The sequence below is a fragment of the Salmo salar genome, chromosome 11 (assembly GCF_965601325.2).
Source record: "Salmo salar chromosome 11, fSalSal1, whole genome shotgun sequence".
In the NCBI taxonomy this organism is placed as follows: domain Eukaryota; kingdom Metazoa; phylum Chordata; class Actinopteri; order Salmoniformes; family Salmonidae; genus Salmo; species Salmo salar.
This window is the reverse complement of record NC_138301.1, coordinates 96,895,571-96,920,228: the sequence shown is the minus strand read 5'-3', so window position 1 is coordinate 96,920,228 and position 24,658 is coordinate 96,895,571. Positions and strand designations below refer to the sequence as shown.

The window sequence follows — 24,658 nt, the reverse complement described above, 5'->3', positions numbered from 1 at the left end:
GCAAGTCAGTTAGGACATCTACTTTGTGCATGATACAAGTACTTTTCCCACCAATTGTTTACAGACAGATTATTTCACTTATAAATTCACTGTATCACAATTTCAGTGGGTCAGAAGTTTACATACATTAAGTTGACTGTGCCTTTAAACAGCTTTTACAATTCTAGAAAATGATGTCATGGCTTTAGAAGCTTCTGATAGGCTAATCGACATCATTTGAGTCAATGGAGGTGTACCTGTGGATGTATTTCAAGGCCTACAATTCAAACTCAGTGCCTCTTTGCTTGACATCATGGGAAAATCAAAAGAAATCAGCCAAGACTTCAGAAGTCTCCCAAGGGTGAACCACAAGTCTGGTTCATCCTTGGGAGCAATTTCCAAATGCCTGAAGGTACCACGTTCATCTGTACAAACAATAGTACTCAAGTATAAACACCATGGGGCCATGCAGCCGTCATACAGCTCAGGAAGGTGATGTATTCTGTCTCCTAGAGATGAACGTACATTGGTGTGAAAAGTGCAGATCAATCCCAGAACAAGAGCAAAGGACCATGTGAAGATGCTGGAGGAAACAGGTACAAAAGTATCTATATCCACAGTAAAACGAGTCCTATAGCGACATAACCTGAAAGGCCGCTCAGCAAGGAAGAAGCCACTGCTCCAAAACCGCCATAAAAAAAGACAGACTACGGTTTGCAACTGCACATGGGGACAAAGATTGTACTTTTTGGAAAATGTCCTCTGGCCTGATGAAACAAAAATAGAACTGTTTGGCCATAATGACCATCGTTATGTTTGGAGGAAAAAGGGAGAGTCTTGCAAGCCTGAGAACACTATCCCAACCGTGAAGCATGGGGGTGGCAGCATCATGTTGTGGGGGTGCTTTGCTGCAGGAGGGACTGGTGCTCTTCACAAAATAGATGGCATCATGAGGATGGAAAATGATGTGGATATATTGAAGCAATTTCTCAAGACATCAGTCAGGAAGTTAAAGCTTGGTCGCAAATGGGTCTTCCAAATGGACAATGACCCCAAGCATAATTCCAATGTTGTGGCTTAAGGACAACAAAGTCAAGGTATTGGAGTGGCCATCACAAAGCCCATAGAAAATGTTTTGGCAGAACTGAAAAGGCGTGTGCGAGCAAAGAGGGCCACAAACCTGACTCAGTTACACCAGCTGTCAGGAGGAATGGGCCAAAATTCACCCAACTTGTTGTGGGAAACGTTAGACCCAAGTTCAACAATTTAAAGGCAATGCTACCAAATACTAATTGAGTGTATGTAAACTTCTGACCCACTGGGAATGTGATGAAAGAAATAAAAGCTGAAATAAATCATTCTCTCTACTATTATTCTGACATTTCACATTCTTAAAATAAAGTGGTGATCCTAACTGACCTAAAACAGGGAGTTTTTACTCGGATTAAATGTCAGGAATTGTGAAAAACTGATTTTTTTATGGATTTGGCTAAAGTGGATATAAACTTCTGACTTCAACTGTATATACTTATTTTATTAACAAAGTTATGCACTTCCAATTCCACTGTGTGAAAAAGTAATTACAGTCAATAACTGATTGTGCCAACTTTAGCGGCTATGACTGCAACCAAATGCTTCCTGTAGATGTTGATCAGTCTTCTCACATCGCTGTGGATTAATTTTGGCTCACTCTTGCATGCAGAACTCAGCGACATTTGTGTGTTTTCAAGCAAGAACTGCTCATTTCAAGTCCTGCCACAACATCTCAATTGGGATTAGGTCTGGACTTTGACTAGGCCATTCCAAAACCTCAAATGTTTTGCTTTTTAGCCATTTTCATGTAGGTTTGATTTTGTGTTTTGAATCATTGTCTTGCTTCAGTTTACAGACGGATGGCCTGACATTCTCCTGTAGAATTCTCTGATACAGAGCAGAATTCATGGTTCCTTCTGTTAAAGCAAGTCGTCCAGGTCCTGAGGCAGCAAAACATCCCCAAACCATCACATACCACCACCATGCTTGACCGTTGGTATGAGGTTCTTACTGTGGAATGCAGTGTTTGGTTTTCGCCAGGCATAATAGGACCCATGTCGTCCAAAAAGTTGACTCATGTTTGCCAAAAAGCACCTGGATGATCATCAAGACTCTTGGAAGAATATTCAATGGACAGGTGATTCAAAAGTATAACTTTTTGGATGACGTGGGTCCCATTATGCCTGGCGAAAACCAAACACTGCATGTTAAAGGCGTAGTTCACTTTTTTTAGACCTTATAGTTAGATGGCTAACAAAAAAACTGTGGGTGGTGATTGGTGCAATTAGTCAAAGTTCAATGTTTGTGGCCAAAATCCCCTGAAGTTAATAGTGGCTATGTAAACAACTCTAAATCATGGATTACAGTTTTTCCTGGCCTTACTTTCAGGGTAAGGAACCATCTGACTAAAGGTGTAAAAAAGTTAACTATCCCTTAATTGAATTTACAAATCAATCATTGCAAATAGGGCATTAATGGCCAAGGATTTGTTATTACATTTAATCTGCTAAGTTTTTTACGTATTTATATGGATTTTTTTTAATTAAAATTTTATGAGCCCAAACCCAACCCCTTACTGTTTTTTGTGCTTTTTATCTTCTAGTTGTTGCTTTCCCTCCACAGAGGCTGTCATGAAGCGTTTCCCGGATGCAAAAAGGGGCAAGTGGACATGGCTTAAAACAGTGAAATGGCTGAATTGAGAAGTGATGAAAAAATCTAAAAAAGGAATAGGATTAAATTATCTTTTTAGTGTTTTGTGTCGTTTGTTCTAATGTTTTATTACCACGAAATGGAGGGAATCAAATATTCTATATTTTGTAATAATTACATTTCCTCTGAATTCAACAGAAATCATTAAAGATTATACATGTATGGGTGATGTGTGTTAGTTAGAGAAAGACAGAAATAGAAAAGGAAAGAGAAAGAGAGCGACAAAAAAAATAATAATAATAATATAACAATGACAATATTTATTTCTGTCTGGATGTGATCTCAGGTTGCCCAAACGTTGAAACTGTATTATTGGCCCAATTGTTGAAACCTATTAGGGCCTTACTGTGGACACCATACAGAGAAAGAGTAGCCTCTAGTGGCCGAGACACACATTGCACCACATTGAATCCACCCTCCCTCCCCTATCCCTTTTTCTTCTCATTAATTATGTATTAAAGGAGTGTATAAAGAGTTGGTTTTGGACTCTATGATTATATACCCATGAGAGCACATCATCCTTCGCCTTTGCCAATATAATCTAATAAGGGTGGGTATTAGGATGCGGGACCAACATAATTTGGCAATGGATCATTTCACCAATGCGTGGGAGGACATCTTATGAGGGGAATGACTGTGTAGTAATGGAGTTTGAAGATATAGCACAGAGGTTCTCGAACTGGGGGCCCTAACCCCCAGGGGGTTGTGAGGAGGTTTTGGGGGGTTGCGAGTGTGAAACTGAAGGTGAAAAAAAACATATTTTTCATAGGCTACATATTCCATTTGGATTTTATATTTACATCTTTGCCTATTTGATCTGGTTACTAAACATACGCCCACGGTATTGCACAAAATTCATGTCTCAATAACATCTAATTTGTGCTTCAGAACCAAAATGTTGGGCATCTTGACTGTTGACCAAAGACCAGTCATAAGCATTTGCGTGCAAAGGTGGGAGCGCATATCCAGATTAGTGAACAGAAAACACTTGTTTCATATTCTCTGGTTTTGCCTGACAAAAATACAATGTTTATATTTTCAATATGAAATACAGTTAAGCAGTCTGCTGCGGACGCATCTTTGCCAGAACAATAGACTTCCTGGCAATTCTATTGATAATTTTCATATTTCAGATAGGCCTAGTTTGGGAGGCTACTGGCTATATAAGAAAGCTGTAACATTGCACTACCTTGAATACTTATGGGATGAAGATGTAATAAACTAGGCAAAAAAAGAAACGTTCTCGCTCTGTCAGATGCGTTTATTTTCAGTAAACTTAACATGTGTAAATATTTGTATGAACATAACAAGATTCAACAACTGAGACATAAACTGAACAAGTTTCACAGACATGTGACTAACAAAAATTGAATAATGTGTCCCTGAACAAAGGGGGGGTCAAAAGTAACAGTCAGTATCTGGTGTGGCCACCAGCTGCATTAAGTACTGCAGTGCATCTCCCCATGGACTGCACCATATTTGCCAGTTCTTGCTGTGAGATGTTACCCCACTCTTCCACCAAGGCACCTGCAAGTTCCCGGACATTCCTGGGGGGAATGGCCCTAGCCCTCACCCTCCGATCCAAAAGGGCCCAGACGTGCTCAATGGGATTGATATCCGAGCTCTTCGCTGGCCATGGCAGAACACTGACATTCCTGTCTTGCGGGAAATCACACACAGAACGAGTAGTATGGCTGGTGGCATAGTCATGCTGGAGGGTCATGTCAGGATGAGCCTGCAGGAAGGGTACCACATGAGGGAGGAGGATGTCTAACCCTAATGCTGTTGTAGCCATGATGGTTAAGTGTGAATTCTAAATAAATCGCAGACAGTGTCACCAGCAAAGCATCCCCACACCATAACACCTCCTCCTCCATGCTTTACGGTGGGAAATACGGATGCAGAGATCATCCGTTCACCTACTCTGCGTCTCACAAAGACACAGCGGTTGGAAAAAATCTCAAATTTGGACTCAAGACCAAAGGACAAATTTCCACTGGTCTAATGTCCATTACTCATGTTTCTTGGCCCAAGCAAGTCTCTTCTAAGTATTGGTGTCCTTTAGTAGTGGTTTATTTACAGCAATTTGACCATGAAGGCCTGATTCACACAGTCTCTGAACAGTTGTTGAGATGTGTCTGTTACTTGAACTCTGTGAAGCATTTATTTGGGCTGCAATTTCTGAGGGTGGTAACTCTAATGAACTTATCCTCTGCAGCAGAGGTAACTCTGGGTCTTCCATTCCTGTGGCGGTCCTCATGAGAGCCAGTTTCATCATTGCGCTTGATAGTTTTTGCAACTGCACTTGAAGAAACTTTCAAAGCTCTTGACATTTTCCATATCGACTGACCTTCATGTCTTAAAGTAATGATGGACTGTCATTTCTCTTTGCTTATTTGAGCTGTTCTTGCCATAATATGGACTTGGACTTTTACCAAATAGGGCTATCATCTTTATACCACCCCTACCTTGTCCCAACACAACTGATTGGCTCAAAGACATTAAGGAAAGAAATTCTACAAATGAACTTTTAAGAAGGCACACCTGTTAATTGAAATGCATTCCAGGTGACTACCTCATAAAGCTGGTTGAGAGAATGCCAAGAGTGTGCAAAGCTGTCATCAAGGGAAAGTGTGGCTACTTTGAAGAATCTCAAATATAAATAATATTTTGATTTGTTTAACACTTTTTTTGTTAATACATGATTCCTTATGTGTTATTTCATATTGTTGATGTCCTTACTATTATTCTACACTGTAGAAAATAGTAAAAATAAAGAAAAATCCTTGAATGAGTAGGTGTTCTAAAACTTTTGACCGGTTGTGTACATTGTGCTCGTATTAATTCCCCCTCCCTAGATATAAAATCAATATGGACACACACACACAGACTAGCTCTAGTATGGTACAGAATGCTGGAGTTGGTATGGTTACTCAGAGCCCCAAGGAGCCTGTGTGCCTATTACCAACAGGCCCAGTAAAGGTGGAATGTGGGAGGAGAGAGAGAGAGAGAGAAGGAACAGCTCAGAGCTCAGACAGCGAGATAGAGGGAGTCACCAGGGAGCGTGCTGAGACAGCAGAGAACAATCGCTGCACACTACCCTCATCCACTCAAAGTGGTTATCTTCTGTGTTTAGTAGGAAGAGGAAGGCTTTGGTGGGTGGTGGGAAATGTCTAGCACAAATAGTACAGCTTCAAATAAGCTATTATAGTCAGGAATCTTAAGTGCATTTGTGTGTGTGTGCGTGCGTGCGTGAATGTGCTAGATAGAAAGGAAGTAATTCAGAGAGAAAGAGTTGCAGCAAATCAAGAGAGCAATGGAGAAAGTTGTTCATATTTCCACATCGACGCGTGGGCCTGATTATTTATAAACACTGGACCTATTGTCTGTCTCATTGCAACAGCAACTTGTGCTCAACTCAACATGGAGGCCCTTATTTAAATGGGGAGAGTTTAGCCCATTTGGAGGCATGTAGGCAGCACAAGGATAAAGCTTGGCAGGACAGCTTAGTCTCAGTCCTCCTAATGAACACACAGGGGTACTGAATGAAACATACAGGATGGTAACATACCATGCTCACAACAGTGGAACGCATACAGACTACACTATAAACCTCACAGGTGTGTGTGTGTGTGTGTGTGTGTGTGTGTGTGTGTGTGTGTGTGTGTGTGTGTGTGTGTGTGTGTGTGTGTGTGTGTGTGTGTGTGTGTGTGTGTGTGTGTGTGTGTGTGTGTGTGTGTGTGTGTGTAATGGTTCATCAATAACTCATCATCCCTCACTCCATCCTGTTGTCTGCTTTGTTATGTATATTTTTTATTGTCTGCTACTTACAGACATTCTGGTTTTAAAGCTAATATTGTAATGAGTAATTGTTGCTCCTGCATTTCAGCTTGGAAACAGCTTTTCACCAACAATATTGCTAAAATGACTTATTGAACGGATAGGGAAAGGGAAAGATAGAGCAGATACATGTTATAAATAGCCAACTGGAAGTGTTTTGAAAGCTGGGTTAATTCTTCTCCTTAATCCACCATTGTGTTTCATCCATGTTGGCATCTCCTCCGTCATGTTTCAGAGCTGACGACAGCAAGCGAGAGTCTAATCACACTATAGTGATCACCACTCCACTGTATCCACTTTTCTTTAGAGAGAACGGCGCATCTAGAATCTACGAGTGCCACTTCCAATCTCATTCTCATTCTTAACCCAATTTTCCACTTCTCCAGCAGTGTAATGATACAAAACAATAACACTTTTCTCCAATAATGAGCAGCAAAAAGACCTCTCGCTCCACTGTTGCTCTCCTGGCCAAAACACACTGCAAAGTAAATAAAGGAATGAATAAGGCGCCCAGGTGGGTGACAAGGACACAGTCTTGTTTGGGTGTGAAAAATCCATAAAGCTTCATATTGGAGGGGACATGTCCCTCCAGGTTCTCGTTCCGCACCGAGCTCCCAACTCTCTCTGACTTAATTTGGTAATCGATATGGTTTCTGTGAGCACAGCAGGGGGATCTTTTTCTTACGGCACCTCTCTCTGCCCTTGAGTTTCCTCTCCAGTCCCGGGGTAAAAGGAGGCTGTGATTGCCTCTAACAGCCTCTGCGGTTAGGGGGAAAGCTCTCCTGAAAGACAATGAGAAGGGAAGGTGGAGAGTAGACAGAAGTAGACAGAACTCCAGACAGAACACATGAAAGTGAGAATCAGATAGAGCGAGAAAAGGAACAGCTCAGAGCTCAGACGAAAAGATAGAGGGAGAGTCACCAGGGAGCATGCTGAGACAGCAGAGAGCAATTGCTGCACGCTATCCTTGTCCGCTCAAAGAGGTTATCTTCTGTGTTTTCACAGGAAGATGCAGGCTTTGGTGGGTGGTGGGAAATGTAAATGTCTAGCACAAACAGTACAGAGATGTAAAATGAATGTAAAAGAGAATTTGACCTCTCTTTTCTCTGAGACATGTTTCAGTCACCATGAAAGAGTATTATGGGTCTATGTCTATATGTCTGTCTGTGTGTCTGCTGTCCTCCATAACCCAATAATGTTCAGCACAATACCATGTGTATAACATGAACTGCATCACACTCACTTATGTTTTTCAGTCTGAAACTGGAAGGTCAGATTTAAAGAAGGGGCGTAGCCAGAAAAAAGCTTGTTTATGCTCTGATTGGGTGGGCCTGGCTTCCCAGTGGATGGCTCTGTGTCCACTCAGGCCCACCAATGCCTACACCCCTGATTTAAAGAAAGGGTCAATTCAATTGAGAAGTATGAAAGCTGGGAATGTAGAAGTATGAAGTAGAAACACCATTTTCTAGGTTAGAGGAGTAGACTGGATTGTGGCATTGGACTTGCCTCTTCCTCCCTTTCTCCCTCCTTTCTTTACTTCTCTCGCTTTCCATCTGATTTCTCGACATCTCCCTCCATCCATATCCCTTTCCCTGCCCCCTTCCCTCTCATTCCTTCTCCAGCTGAGAGAGACAGAAGTACAGAGGATTCCAGGGCAGAGCTTATCTCTCCCTGCAGGTCCCTGTCCTGTTACCAGTCTTTTAAAGGGCAGCCAACCGGCACACTCTCTCACATTCTCCACACAGTCAGTCAATTCCCCCATACTACTGCAACCAGACACTGGTCTCTTTCTCCCCAGTTAGACCTCTAAACTATCACACTACAATATATCTCCTTACTATGCTGTTGAGATACTTGATCCAACCAGCGAGTTGTGGTAACGGTCCCAAGCCATTACATATCACTCTTCAACTGTATCTAGTAGTTTCAACTCAACCTGACAGAACATCCCATTTCTTTATAGCCTCTGTAATCCTTCCAGCAGCCCCTTGGTGCAAAGGAACATCCTGTTGCTGTCTGATAAACCAGTCATTGTCATTGTAATGAGAGAATATGAAGGTGTTGTTTGATGCAGAGTCAGTAGTAGGGTTGCAAAGGGAGGGTATATTACTGGAAACGTTCTACGTTTACCAGTAAACTACCATCATTTTGGTAGCTTTCAAGTTTTTGGGGGAATTTTATTAGATGACATCTAGTGGCCTTTTTGGGGTACTTCAGATGATCACATGTGTCTGTAATTATCTCTGGCCCTCTGTGTGGCCTTATCGCATGTAAAATATACCGCTCAAAAAAATAAAGGGAACACTTAAACAACACATCCTAGATCTGAATGAAAGAAATAATCTTATTAAATACTTTTTTCTTTACATAGTTGAATGTGCTGACAACAAAATCACACAAAAATAATCAATGGAAATCCAATTTATCAACCCATGGAGGTCTGGATTTGGAGTCACACTCAAAATGAAAGTGGAAAACCACACTACAGGCTGATCCAACTTTGATGTAATGTCCTTAAAACAAGTCAAAATGAGGCTCAGTAGTGTGTGTGTGGCCTCCACGTGCCTGTATGACCTCCCTACAACGCCTGGGCATGCTCCTGATGAGGTGGCAGATGGTCTCCTGAGGGATCTCCTCCCAGACCTGGACTAAAGCATCCGCCAACTCCTGGACAGTCTGTGGTGCAACGTGGCGTTGGTGGATGGAGCGAGACATGATGTCCCAGATGTGCTCAATTGGATTCAGGTCTGGGGAACGGGCGGTCCATAGCATCAATGCCTTCCTCTTGCAGGAACTGCTGACACACTCCAGCCACATGAGGTCTAGCATTGTCTTGCATTAGGAGGAACCCAGGGCCAACCGCACCAGCATATGGTCTCACAAGGGGTCTGAGGATCTCATCTCGGTACCTAATGGCAGTCAGGCTACCTCTGGCGAGCACATGGAGGGCTGTGCGGGCCCCCAAAGAAATGCTACCCCACACCATGACTGACCCACCGCCAAACCGGTCATGCTGGAGGATGTTGCAGGCAGCAGAACGTTCTCCATGGCGTCTCCAGACTCTGTCACGTCTGTCACATGTACTCAGTGTGAACCTGCTTTCATCTGTGAAGAGCACAGGGCGCCAGTGGCGAATTTGCCAATCTTGGTGTTCTCTGGCAAATGCCAAACGTCCTGCACGGTGTTGGGCTGTAAGCACAACCCCCACCTGTGGACGTCGGGCCCTCATACCACCCTCATGGAGTCTGTTTCTGACCGTTTGAGCAGACACATGCACATTTGTGGCCTGCTGGAGATCATTTTGCAGGGCTCTGGCAGTGCTTCTCCTGCTCCTCCTTGCACAAAGGCGGAGGTAGCGGTCCTGCTGCTGGGTTGTTGCCCTCCTACGGCCTCCTCCACGTCTCCCGATGTACTGGCCTGTCTCCTGGTAGCGCCTCCATGCTCTGGACACTACGCTGACAGACACAGCAAACCTTCTTGCCACAGCTCGCATTGATGTGCCATCCTGGATGAGCTGCACTACCTGAGCCACTTGTGTGGGTTGTAGACTCCATCTCATGCTACCACTAGAGTGAAAGCACCGCCAGCATTCAAAAGTGACCAAAACATCAGCCAGGAAGCATAGGAACTGAGAAGTGGTCTGTGGTCCCCACCTGCAGAACCACTCCTTTATTGGGGATGTTTTGCTAATTGCCTATAATTTCCACCTGTTGTCTATTCCATTTGCACAACAGCATGTGAAATGTATTGTCAATCAGTGTTGCTTCCTAAGTGGACAGTTTGATTTCACAGAAGTGTGATTGACTTGGAGTTACATTGTGTTGTTTAAGTGTTCCCTTTATTTTTTTGAGCAGTGTATATAAAATAATCAAATACAATAAAAAAAATGAATGACAAAGCTGTAAAACATTATCCTAAGTATAAGCCATCAACTTAGTGAATACCATTGGCGTTTAATATGAAGGTTTAAGCATAATATATATATATTTTATTATGTCAATATGTCTTTGTTGTAAATGTTTTGGCGCCAAACTGGTGGCAGTTGTGAAAAAAAGTCAGTAGTTGGAAGAGTTCCAGAGTTAATTGAAAATAATAGCATTATTGATTAGATGATTTTATCATTAATTAGCCAATTCTCTCTTCACCCACATGGTCTATTCACTAGAACTCCTGGATATCTCCTGGATACAGATAGAAAAATGCATTCTATATATGAATAATTTTTTTAAAAAGTTATTCAAGTCTAAATTACCAAAATTAACATAGATTACCTGTTCATTACCAAAATTACTGAAAATTCCGGTAATGTTGGTAAATTACCGGTAGCTGTGCATCTCTAGTCAGTGGTCTTGCACTGTGTCTAACACTATCAGGTAGCACCACCTGTTTCTCTGTTGGAGCACCTGAAACACAGTGGAATGAAGCCACACTATCTTACTACAAACTCTGATGGAGATGAAAACCCAATGTTGTCTGACAGGGCTGACTGTTTTGTGTGTGTGCTTTTCTTTCTCTCTTTCTCTCTCAGGGACAACAACTTCATCAAGGACTTCCCCCAGCTAGCAGATGGACTGATGGTCATCCCGTTGCCTGTGGAGGAGCAGTGTAGAGGAGTGCTGTCTGAGCCACTGTCAAATCTACAACTCCTCACAGGTTTGTGTGTGTGCCTCATTCTTTGGACACTTATACAAGTGTATACGGAACATACACTGCCGTTCAAAAACAAGGACATTTCTAAGTGACCCCAAACTTTTGAAAGAAAAGCACATTTTTTTGTCCATTTAAATAACATCAAATTGATCAGAAATAGTGTAGACATTGTTAATGTTATAAATGACTATTGTAGCTGGAAACGACTGACTTTTAATGGAATATCTACATAGGCGTACAGAGGCACGTTATCAGCAACCATCACTCGTTTGTTCCAATGGCACGTTGTGTTAGCTAATCCAAGTTTATGATTTTAAAAGGCAAATTGATCATTAGAAAACCCTTTGGCAATTATGTTAGCACAGCTGACATTTTTTGTCCTGATTAAAGAAGCAATGAAACTGGCCTTCTTTAGACTAGTTGAGTATCTGGAGCATCAGCATTTGTGGGTTCGATTACAGGCTCAAAATGGCCAGAAACAAAGAACTTTCTTCTGAAACTCGTCAGTCTATTCTTGTTCTGAAAAATTAAGGCTATTCCATGCGAGAAATTCTAGGCAGAGTTGCAAAGAAAAAGCCAAATTTCAGACTGGCCAATAAAAACAAAAGATGGGCAAAAGAACACAGACACTGGACAGAGGAACTCTGCCTAGAAGGCCAGCATCCCGGAGTCGCCTCTTCACTGCTGACGTTGAGACTGGTGTTTTGCGGGTACTATTTAATGAAGCTGCCAGTTGAGGACTTGTGAGGCGTCTGTTTTTCAAACTAGACATCTCTAATGTACTTGTCCTCTTGCTCAGTTGTGCACCGGGGCCTCTCACTCCTCTTTCTATTCTGGTTAGAGACAGTTTCCGCTGTTCTGTGAAGGGAGTAGTACACAGCGTTGTACGAGATCTTCAGTTTCTTGGCAATTTCTCGCATGGAATAGCCTTCATTTCTCAGAACAAGAATAGACTGATGAGTTTCAGAAGAAAGTTCCTTGTTTCTGGACATTTTGAGCCTGTAATCGAACCCACAAATGCTGATGCTCCAGATACTCAACTAGTCTAAAGAAGGCCAGTTTCATTGCTTCTTTAAACAGTTTTCAGTTGTGCTAACATAATTGCAAAAGGGTTTTCTAATGATCAATTAGCCTTTTAAAATTAGAAACTTGGATTAGCTAGCACAATGTGCCATTGGAGCACAGGAGTGATGGTTGCTGATAATGGGCCTCTGTACGCCTATGTAGATATTCCATTACAAATCAGCCTTTTCCAGCTACAATCGTCATTTACAACATTAACAATGTCTACACTGTATTTTTAATCAATTTGATGTTATTTAAATGGACAATAAATGTGCTTTTCTTTCAAAAACATGGACATTTCTAAGTGACCCCAAACTTTTGAACGTTAGTGTATACGTTTCTACATTTGTTTGTCAAGGATTTATTTTCCAATTATTGCAACATTTCCTGTAAGCTCAATACCTAGAAATACTGCAGCATTCTCTGCTTTATAAACCCATAAGAGTGGGACTCCAAGTGTGAGGTCAGCTAGAATGATACTGTTCATCCCCGTGCACTGTACTGTGATATTGCTCCTGACATCCCCATGCCTCTGCAGTAGGCACACACGTACACACACCTCTCCAGGCCCTCTAAAAGCTGACACGTGCACCTTCTTCACCCCACGTGTTCCCCTCCCACGACCCCTTTGGGGGCCGTGACTACTCTGTCAGTTGGCTTGAAACCGCACCTCAGGACTACTACCTCTGTCCATTAGCTGAATTGGCTGCAGCACTTTGCTTCTTGTTGACCTGTGACTAGTTTCCAGAAGGGTCTGCTACTCTTCTCCGAACACAACTGGGAATAAATGAATTATTTAGGTTTAAGTGGGAATTATGTTGTTGTTCTCTTCACTCCTGTGTTCTAATGGCCCTGTGCTGACCCAGACTCATATGATAGTTTGGTAATGCAATTACGGAGGTGAGATTGCTCACGCCTTAATGCTGGAAATCGAATTGGAGCTATTGCGGCCGTCTGCCATTGATTACGCACGGGGTGGGAACTTTCGTGCCGAGACAAATAGTGTTGTTGGAAACAACAGGATACACACTGTACACAGACAGTGTTTGTGTGAAAGAGAAACAAAGCTAGCTAATGCACTTCGGACAGTTACAAATGTGCCTGTGTAACTAAAACTCTGACACAAATTATCCATAGCTTTCAATGCATGAACAAATTTGGGCCTACTAAAATTGTGGAAGTAATTCATGACTATATATATGTGTCTATGTCCATTGCAGGCGATGCCCAGTTTAATGAGGCTATGGGCTATCCCATGGTTCAGCAGTGGAGAGTGAGGAGCAACCTGTACAAAGTCAAGCTCAGCGCCATCACCTTGTCTACAGGTATTAAGTGTCAATTTACTGTCATATATTTCACTATTTTACAAGCTTACCACTACTAAACTATCATACTGCACGGAAAACACATACAGTAAATCATACAGCATTTACAAAACAACTTTTTTTTGCTTCAGCTATAACTACCATTCAATTTGTTCCAAATTATTTCCCCTCCACGGTTCCCAGGTTTCTCCAAGGTTCTGAAGACGCTGACTGCAGAGAGCACCAGAGAGGAGCTGCTGTCCTTCATCCAGCAGTACGGCAGCCATTACGTGTCTGAGGCCCTGTACGGCTCCGAGCTCAGCTGCACCATCTACTTCCCCAGCAAGAAGGCCCAGCAGCAGCTCTGGCTGCAGTACCAGAAAGGTGAGCAGGGAGAGGGGGAAGCTGCATGGAATGCAGGTGTCCTGTCAGTGATCAATTTAGACCCAGGGATCCAGGTGAGCGGACTATCAATAGTCTTAATTGGTTAATTAAATCCCAGACAAAAGAGCAAAAGTGGGGCTTATTCAATATGGTGCAACGTTCAGGACGTTGCAGATAGAGATATGATTCATAGCATGACAGACATGATTCCTGATTTTATAAGTGGCCATTGCCCCTGAGACAAAGCAAAGAGAATAGCCTCTCAGAATTCCTTCAGTTGCATTTCATAATTCAGTTTTTCCTGCAACAGAAAAATTAGGTAAGACCTGAAGGGGCTTTTGTACTGTACTATGCTGCACCACTGAGAACTTCACAATGGAATTGGTCTGTTACTGACTGGGTGAGGGCTGTGGATAGCATGAAAAGGATGTTTAATGTTTTACCAAATAAATGGGTTCAAAGTATGCATGGTAAACACTGCAATACAAAGAGACATGCTTTGAATAAATTAATTTGCTACACTGCAGATACTTCCAAAGAATTTACAACAGGTAGGCTTATAGTACACAGGGCTGTTGACCGGAGAGGTGCAGTGAAATGTGTTGTTTTTCAGGGTCAGCCATAATAGTACGGCGCCCCTGAAGAAAGTTAGGGTTAAGTGCCTTTCTCAAGGGCACAGATATGTTTCACTTTGTCAGCTCAGGTATTTGAACCAGCAATGATTCGGTTACTGGCCCAACGCTCTAAACGCTAGGCTACCAGTCACCCCACATTTTTCACATTTCCCCAACGGCCAGTGTCATCTACAATAAAGAATAAATCTGAAACCACAACATGCAGATCTTCATCAATGTTGGGTTTATTGCACTCAATAGATAATCAACATTACAAACATGAAATTGACTCAAGTTACGCAGAAACTCATCTAATGCGATAGTAACACATACTGTAAAGTCACTGCCTCCACCGAAGGCCACACTTCTGAAAGACACATAGGTTGACTCAACACACATAATGCACAGAAACAGAACATCCAGTAGTGTGTATATATATATATTTTTAAACTAACTCAGAGGAAATAGGAAATTACATGTAAAGAAATCTCTCTCCAGTTAAGTCCAGTGAATAAAATCACATTTAGAGAGCAACAGTTTTGCTGTTCATCACATTGAAACAAGGACACTTGATTTTTATAGCATTTTATGCCTTTTTATATTGTAAATAATGTAATAGATTTGGAATATCTGTAGTGATTTGTCAGTTCGGCTTAAAATATATGTAGTGTGGTATGTCAGTTAAGCAGGGAATAGGCCTACCTGTGGTGATCATTTTAGAAACTATTTTGTAATGAGAGACTATTGCAGTGACATGGTTAGCATGCTGTCTACCACAATATATTGAATTTAAATCCTTCGGTGATTCCAAAAACATGGTTTCACAATAAATTACCAGAATTTCACCTATGTACTCATCTGTATGTTTTCTTTGCCTCAGATTAATAAAGGATGTCATTTATTATAGCACAATGCAATCCCTGGATATGTGATTGGAAGTTACAGAATAGGAAGTTCCCCCACTAATGGTTCAAGGGAGGGTAAGCTGATCCTAGATCTGTGTCTACATGTAACTTCACTCATTTGTAGGTTGAAGATGGAACCCCCTGGGAGTCCAACACTACAGTCAGCAACTTGAACTACATGATATACGTTTTATTGATGGCTGGGTTATAGTGATCATGCCCATGATCCCATCCTTTACATTTAGGTTTGAGAAGTTTTCGATTAGACATTCCTTCTAAACCGATAAGGCCTGTAAGCGCAATTTATTTTCTTGCCACGTCATTAGGCTTAGAAATTCTCATAAATCTCCTCTTTTGTATAGTACATCAATTAAAATATAACAATTTCACACGTTGATTGACATACCGGTTTCCCCCACCCCCAAAGTGACAACACTGATGCATTATTGCTGTCTTTAGTGCTGTGATTCATTAAAAAAAAATCAACCGAGGCAGCTCAAATGTTAGATAGACACAGGCTTGGTTCCAGTCTGCTCCTAACCAGTCCCACTGACTGACCAGGGATCAGTGATTAGAATATGGGCTCATTATATGAACTGCTAAGCACTGACCAGAGATCAGATCATGGAAGAGCACGAGTTGTTTGGAATGAAGCCATTTATTTTAAAGTGACAGATCGACAGTTCACCGTCTCTACACACACCCCCATACACACACACTAGATTTGTAGTTTCTTAGCCCCTAGCAGGTGGAGGAGCGTCTCCTCTGTAGGTACGTGTAGACTTTTACACAGTGGTCCCAGCAGTCCAGCACCATCAGCTGTCCTTTCTGTGTGACGGCCACTCCCACAGGGCACGTCAGTCCCTCCTGGATGAGCACGTTGAAGCCACCCTCTTTGGGGAACTGCAGGATCTCCTTCCTGCCGCTGTCTGTCACCAAAAGGTCCCCGTTTGCGTCCACGCACATGCCCGTGATGCAACGGAAGTCCTCAGTCTCCGAGAAGAAGTGGCTGAGCTGTTTGCCCAGCTGGCCATCCGTGCCCACCGAGCCGATGGAGAAACCCCCCTCTAGGTGGTGCTCGTTGTGGCGGTTCTCAATGTTCAGGCCCAACCCCTGGGTGAAGTAGACAGTGCCTGCCGCGTCGCACGTCACAAACTTGGGCCGCACGGCCGAGCATAGGCGGTTGTAGTTGACAACACCCACGTTGCGATCCACCGCCAGGCACCAGAGCTTGCCGCCCTCCACGTCAGACACCACAAATTGACCCGAGGGCATGGCGGCAATGCCCCAGGGCTTGATCAGCTGATTCTTGTGGCAGGCCACACAGTGGCCGTCGGTGGTGTATACCTTGACCGAGTTGTCGTAGTTGTCGGTGACCCCGATGAGGCCCTGAGGCGTGATAGCGATGGACAGTGGGATGAGGTTGGGCAGGTCGGCGCCCAGGAAGCTCAGGACGAAGTTGTCGATGCTGCTGGGGTTGCGGCGGATCTCCCTCTGGAAGCCTTTGCGGTTAAAGATCTGGATGCGGTAGTTGCCCCGGTCAGCCACAAGGACCTCACCCTGTGAGGTGACGCAGATGCTAACTGGCAGGTTGAACATCCCCGGCAGGTTACCCTTGCAACCCATCTTTTTTACAAACTGGCAGTGCTGTGGCCCCGAGCCAGCCCTGGCATCACCGGGAGAGGAGGGCCCCCCTTCATCCATGGACTTCGATTTAAAGCTGCCCGGTGAGGCACACACCTCATCAACAGGCATTACTATATCAATGTCTCTGTACAGGTCCCCCACCGCCCCTGCAGCCCTGCACATGGCACCAACCCCAAACTCCAGCAGCCCCTCATCCTCATCAGTGTTGACGGTGCAGGGTTTGGTGGTGAGCTGGGCCACGTCCAGGGCCTCTGGGTGCTCCGTAGTCACCAGCTCAGGGTCCTGGAGCTTGATCAGAGTAGGCAGGTCCAGGCTACTCCTTAGGTCCAGCTCCTCCTCGTCCCTCACCCCTCCGTCCTCCTCCAACAGGGCAATGTCACTCTGCTTCACCTGCATGGTCAGGTAGTCGCAGCGGGACACCACCTGCACCTCGGCCAGGTTCAGCAGGTATGTCTGCTCCTCCAGGATCTGACTATTAAGCTTCTCCACCTCGGCCATGGAGGCAGCGAAGGCCCGCCGCTGGCGCCCCAGCTCCTCCTGCAGACGCAGCTCAGCCCGGGTGTACTCCTGCTGCACTGCCCGGTACTTTACCCGCATGTTCTTTGTCAGACTGTCAATGGCTGCCCTCTTTTTCTGGATGTGGTCCATGGCTTCGCGGAGGGATGCCAGCTTACCACCCAGGTCCTTCCGGCGCTGCTCAGCGGCCACCCGGATGGACTGGACGGTGTGGCCCTGCTGCTGGTGGCCCTCACCCTTGCAGAGGTCGCAAAGCACTGTGCCGCAGTCTAGGCAGTACTGTCGGGGTAGGCGGTTGCGGCAGGACTTGCACATGAGGGCACCGGCGGTGGTGCAGGAGCTGGCACAGTCCAGGATCTTGAGCACAGTGAGGTTGTCGGCCAGCTGGGAGATGCTGCTCATGCGGGAGACCCTGCTGCAGAAAGGGCAGCGCACGCCGTTAATGGTGTTAGCCAGCAGCTTTTCCAGACACTGTCTGCACACGGTGTGGCCACACTGCAAGAGCTTGGGCCGCAGCTGCTCCTGGTTATACGTCTCCAGGCAGATGGGGCACTCCAGGACCTCCCGTAGCAGGTCCGGGTCCAGAGCCGGCAAAGCTGCCGCCATCGTGTTCACACCTGTGAGAGGATTAAAAATGGAAATGATTCATTACTCAAAGTATCAATGACAATGACTTATGTTGGAAAGAGGTTGCATTGCTAACAACTGATATATAACAAGCAGAGTAAAGATGCTTTGTCATGACTTCTCATTAAAATGGCTGCATTGCATTTTGACCACGAGTAATAAACTACTAGACTCTAGTTACCAGAGTCACCTCTCAGGAACATTGGAAGAATAAACTCCACTGTGGGAAACTTAAACGTACACTTACTGTAACAGATACAGTGCACTTTAGCTGGTCATATAATTAAGGGGAGTGTAGCACAAGCAGCAGCAATCTATCATTCAACAGATGAAGCTAGCCTGCTTTCAAGTAGTGATACCACTTCTCATGACCACATTTAGCTAACTAACTACTGACTTACTTGCTTATCTACGCTAACTAACTAGCTAGCTACCTAGCTATACGAATGCTGCGACGTTTGTGTTATTGAGCTGTCAATATGTTAGCTAAATGCTAGCTGTTAGCTAGCAAGTTAGCTAACGTTAGCATAACGGATATTTCTCAAATCAAGCGGTCACTACATGGCCAGTTATTTGCAAGCAGACGACGCATCTCTGCACAGTTGTACTACACACAATGAATAATTGATAATCTCGTGGCATGTTGATGTTTTGTTTGCTGATGCTAGCGCGAGTTATGTTAGGCAGCTTGCAGTTGGAGGCCTCCCCAAATCGCGGTGTGACTTCCAGTTTGGGGCAGTCACGTAAGAATTCATGATCGAGTGGATTTTCAAAGTCAAGTATATACATGCTATGATCCTAAAGGTCTAGGTTTATTCGGTTGACATCTTAAACTAGCATAAAATCTTACCTTGGTTTCAATGTCAGATCTGTCGTGGTACAGGGGCGTTTAGTGGGTGTGCTGCTGCCACTGAAGCGAGACTGCGGTGTTGGCGTAACTTTACGTAATACTTACGCCTCGATCCCACCGACAGTACTTGGTACATCAGAAGAAGTACATTAATTTCCAATGGAACGCTGCGTTTTGCCTTGCAGCATTGTGTTGCAGAGGCAGTTGCTGTGCGTTATGTGTGGTGCATACGTTGGATTTATCGAATGTATGCAACAAACTGTATGTGTAGACGGCTTGACAGAAATGGTAGCAGAAAGCGAATGTTGAAGTTTCATTGCACACATATCCAGATGATGCTACGTACCATTTGGCGCAAAATACTGTGGGTGGGATCGAGGCGTTATTCTCCAACCACCTCTATTTTCATTGGCTCTTGCATCTGCATCTGGGACAGGGTCTCAAAGTGGTTGGCAGTTATTTTTTGTCAATCAGTTTGGAATTATTTTATACAGGGATATATGGGAAATTAAGTTTTATAAGATCATGTATTAAATAATGTAGCTAGTATTAAATGGAATGTCTGTTTATTAGTACAATACAACACTGTCTCTAGTTTTAGCAAAGAAAATATATTATTCTAATTTCATGGGCATTGCATTATACACCATTTGATGATTCCTCCTTTCTGAATAACGGCACACCTCTTAAAATCCTGTACCAGATAATAAATTATTCAAATCATTTATCATGAAATTATGTGGGCCATTTGAGAGCAATGCAGGATTTATAGACATGCCTTCCATGAAATGTAATACGATGCTCTTACATCCTGTAGTAACAGGATGAAAATAAATGAGGACAGTAAGAAGACATATCCTTTGAACCGTGAAAAGTATCCATCTCTAGCAGTAGCCTACAGTTATGTACAGTCATGGGCAGATGTGTGCAGATGCTGCAACCCATGGAAAATAGTATATCAGCTGACCCCTAGATGGCAGCAAAGGTCTTATTACAAAATGTATTTGTAGTGAGCTACAGGGTTGTAATAATAGAGTAATAATGAAATAATACCTTGTATGATGTATTGTTTTATTTATGATGTAGGTGGTTGTTGTGTTTTGTTGTGATGTAATTGTTTTAACCCTGTTGGATCCCAGGAAGAGTAGCTGCTAATGGGGTAATGAGGATACTAATAAATACAACAAAATACAACAACAAACAAATTGCAGTTCAGAAAGTGAACTACCTGCACATTAATATAAATTAAAAGTTAATTCGCAATTTGAAGATTTTCATAACGCAATCATAATGTTAAGCTATGCATAACTAAAAGGTAAATGGAAATGAAAAAGGATAGGCTATATGCTTGCTTTAGCTATGCATTAAAATGTTTTACATTTACATTTACGTCATTTAGCAGACACTCTTATCCAGAGCGACTTACAAATTGGTGCATTCACCTTATGATATGTTTTCTCTAAACATTCTCAGTAAGCTTAAAATATATTTTTGATTTATCAAGGCATTTGTAAAGACAATCGGCTTTTGACTCACAGAACAGAAACCTTTTGTGCTGTTGCTGTAATTGTGCTGCAGCTGTGCCATATTGATATTGTGGAATTTAGGAAGCATGAGTTATCTTTGCTTACCTAAACGTCGCTGTCTACATATATTCATCTGACACAATGGGCCTTGAAAAAAAAAACGTCAACAGCACTTTGTTTTAGTTTTGAATATTTTCGGGGACTTTTGCATCAATCAGTGTTTAGTTCATGGCTTCTACTATATTGCTTCCACCCACAACCCGGATTGATTCAGATGGAGGATAGGCTAGACGAGGGGATGTAGCTACTCACTTTATACTACTGAGATGCACCCTCTCTCTCTGTGTCTTTCCCTCCTCATCATGTGTGTATTTCATTGCAATTTCCCTTGATCTTGCATTTCCACTAAGAAAATGCAGAAATCAACTTACTGAGGAGAATAAATAGGGGATATGATCTTGACGAGTACCAGAGTAGTTACAAAGGCCAAATTGCATGTCAAAAAACTCCTGAACAGAGATATTGTATGGGGCAATAATAACAATGCCAACACTAACAATCTGACAACATCTGTGTGAAATTACCACTGAGATATCTGACACGTTGCTGGTGTTGCCAGGGACACGATCATGACCAGAGTGTAGCTTCTAAGAATACACTGTATCAACAAAGACTCATTATTTAGAGAGAGGGAGAGGGAGAGACAGAGAGAGAGGGAGAGAGAGCCCCCGTTGAAGCCGTCCGTGCAGTCCGTGCCCTTTGAGTAGTCATAGCAACCCGTGCCGTCCTTCATCGGCCACAGCCCGTCAGGACGTTGGAGGGACAAGAGAGAGACACCGGAGAAGGAGAGAAACAGAGAGAGAGAGATCAATGTTTGGGAAATTCATTCATCCTTTATATACTGCTCAAAAAAATAAAGGGAACACTTAAACAACACATCCTAGATCTGAATGAAAGAAATAATCTTAAATACTTTTTTCTTTACATAGTTGAATGTGCTGACAACAAAATCACACAAAAATAATCAATGGAAATCCAATTTATCAACCCATGGAGGTCTGGATTTGGAGTCACACTCAAAATTAAAGTGGAAAACCACACTACAGGCTGATCCAACTTTGATGTAATGTCATTAAAACAAGTCAAAATGAGGCTCAGTAGTGTGTGTGGCCTCCACGTGCCTGTATGACCTCCCTACAACGCCTGGGCATGCTCCTGATGAGGTGGCGGATGGTCTCCTGAGGGATCTCCTCCCAGACCTGGACTAAAGCATCCGCTAACTCCTGGACAGTCTGTGGTGCAACGTGGCGTTGGTGGATGGAGCGAGACATGATGTCCCAGATGTGCTCAATTGGATTCAGGTCTGGGGAACGGGCGGGCCAGTCCATAGCATCAATGCCTTCCTCTTGCAGGAACTGCTGACACACTCCAGCCACATGAGGTCTAGCATTGTCTTGCATTAGGAGGAACCCAGGGCCAACCGCACCAGCATATGGTCTCACAAGGGGTCTGAGGATCTCATCTCGGTACCTAATGGCAGTCAGGCTACCTCTGGCGAGCACATGGAGGGCTGTGCGGCCCCCCAAAGAAATGCCACCCCACACCATGACTGACCCACCGCCAAACCGGTCATGCTGGAGGATGTTGCAGGCAGCAGAACGTTCTCCACGGCGTCTCCAGACTCTGTCACGTCTGTCACGTGCTCAGTGTGAACCTGCTTTCATCTGTGAAGAGCACAGGGCGCCAGTGGCGAATTTGCCAATCTTGGTGTTCTCTGGCAAATGCCAAACGTCCTGCACGGTGTTGGGCTGTAAGCACAACCCCCACCTGTGGACGTCGGGCCCTCATACCACCCTCATGGAGTCTGTTTCTGACCGTTTGAGCAGACACATGCACATTTGTGGCCTGCTGGAGGTCATTTTGCAGGGCTCTGGCAGTGCTTCTCCTGCTCCTCCTTGCACAAAGGCGGAGGTAGCGGTCCTGCCGCTGGGTTGCTGCCCTCCTACGGCCTCTTCCACGTCTCCTGATGTACTGGCCTGTCTCCTGGTAGCGCCTCCATGCTCTGGACACTACGCTGACAGACACAGCAAACCTTCTTGCCACAGCTCGCATTGATGTGCCATCCTGGATGAGCTGCACTACCTGAGCCACTTGTGTGGGTTGTAGACTCCGTCTCATGCTACCACTAGAGTGAAAGCACCGCCAGCATTCAAAAGTGACCAAAACATCATCAAGTAAATGCTCCAACAGAGATGATGATGACTGATGGATGATAATGGTAATGACAAAGATGATGATGCAAAGGCATGACAGGCTGTTCCCATTTATCATAGGAACTGAGAAGTTGTCTGTGGTCCCCACCTGCAGAACCAGTCCTTTATTGGGGGTGTCTTGCTAATTGCCTATAATTTCCACCTGTTGTCTATTCCATTTGCACAACAGCATGTGACATTTATTGTCAATCAGTGTTGCTTCCTAAGTGGACAGTTTGATTTGGAGTTACATTGTGTTGTTTAAGTGTTCCCTTTTATTTTTTTGAGCAGTGTATATTAACTGTCTGTTTTACAGATTGCCCAAATATAAAACACATCTTCACTGCTAGTCTACCAAATCAAATTAAGCTACCCATTGATACATTTTCTTTAGAATCCAGACAAAATAGAATTTTACACAGTTGTAAGCCTCCTACACACCTGTAATTAATGTATAAGGGATGTGCTATCCAGTGTCCAGTTGTCACCTCTCAATCCCATCTAAAACTTTGGGATTAATATTAACTATCAGAAATGATTGTCGCAGGCTTACGGATGGAGTTGAAGGGGAAGGAAGTAACGCAGACGGCTGTGATGTGAGCAGCCCTGCGAAGCCTGCAGTAAACCTGGGATAATCATAGGGCTTTATTGCAAGGGCCAAGTGATGACAGCTCCTTTCTGTGTCTGTGTTGACTCAAGAAGTGCGTGTAATTGGGCTCTTAGGGCCACCCCTTGAGCCTGTTTACATAGGATATGGAGGAGAGTATCCCTCCCCTTTCACTACTCCAGTCCTTTCACACTCTCTCTGCTCTGCAGCTGGGTCTGTGTTTGGAGCCCACAGTCTCACCACAACATCAGCCTATTATCAAACTACACATATACACTGTCTGATGACGTATATCTCACACACTTGCATGTGTTGAATGAAAGAGGGAATTTATTGACTGTCACGCTTCTCACCTCTGTATTTTGCATTTTTACTACAGTGTATATATCTAATTTGAGCTAGTGTTACAGTATATGGGTGGTGATTCCTTGTGGCAGTGGAATGTTTGTTTTTGCGTAGAAGATTCATTTGGAACTCTGTCACTGACTAGTCCTCTTATCCTGAAAATGTCAGATAATCTGCACCTGCGTTACATTTAAGCTTTTTCCCCAGCTGCTCCAGTGGAAGCTATTTTTCACAGATGTTCTGTGAGAGAGTCCAGCTCAGAATGTGTTTGTGTGTATGAGGAATGGAAGCAGAAGGCATAACAAGCTTTGTCCTTGGCTCAGCTTTTAAAGAGCCGTCGAGAGAGAATGCGAGACTAGTGAGTTTAAGAACGGACACACATGCTGATTAAGTTCACGCGCTGTTCATGTTCTTTTTGTTCTGTAAAATATTCCCGAAGGCTGCTCTATTTCAATTTGATTAAATGCATTGCAGAAAATGAATCATTTGGAAATTAATCATGTGAAATCTTTTAAATGACTTTTACCCTAAGCTGCTGCCAATTGCTCTATCGGGGCGGCAGGTAGCCTAGTGGTTAGAGCGTTGGACTAGGAACCGAAAGGTTGCAAGATTGAATCCCCAAGCTGACAAGGTAAAAATATGTCGTTCTGCCCCTGAACAAGGCAGTTAACCCACTGTTCCTAGGCCGTCATTGAAAATAAGAATTTGTTCTTAACTGACTTGCCTAGTTAAATAAATATTTATTTTAAAAAAAATGTTCCCCTCTTCCTCCTCTGGTAAAATGTAGCTAGCACAAACTGTGTGA

The 24,658-nt window shown here is 43.6% G+C and overlaps 2 protein-coding genes across 3 annotated transcripts in view; one reads left to right on the top strand and one right to left on the bottom strand.

The window, feature by feature from the left end:
* Positions 1-24,658, top strand: part of LOC106563268 (astrotactin-2) — a 537,304-nt gene that overhangs the window by 377,134 nt on the left and 135,512 nt on the right. For both annotated transcript variants that reach the window (XM_014128700.3, XM_082958176.1), the window contains 3 exons: positions 11,090-11,214; positions 13,497-13,601; positions 13,785-13,964. In XM_014128700.3, the coding sequence (XP_013984175.2) occupies positions 11,090-11,214; positions 13,497-13,601; positions 13,785-13,964 (410 nt within the window). The remainder of the gene's footprint in view (positions 1-11,089; positions 11,215-13,496; positions 13,602-13,784; positions 13,965-24,658) is intronic.
* trim32 (tripartite motif containing 32) lies at positions 14,808-19,470 on the bottom strand. Its single transcript, XM_014128708.3, has 2 exons — positions 19,124-19,470; positions 14,808-18,263 (listed from the first exon to the last, which is right to left on the bottom strand). The coding sequence occupies exon 2, from the start codon at positions 18,250-18,252 to the stop codon at positions 16,225-16,227; it is 2,028 nt and encodes a 675-aa protein (XP_013984183.1). The 5' UTR covers positions 18,253-18,263; positions 19,124-19,470; the 3' UTR covers positions 14,808-16,224.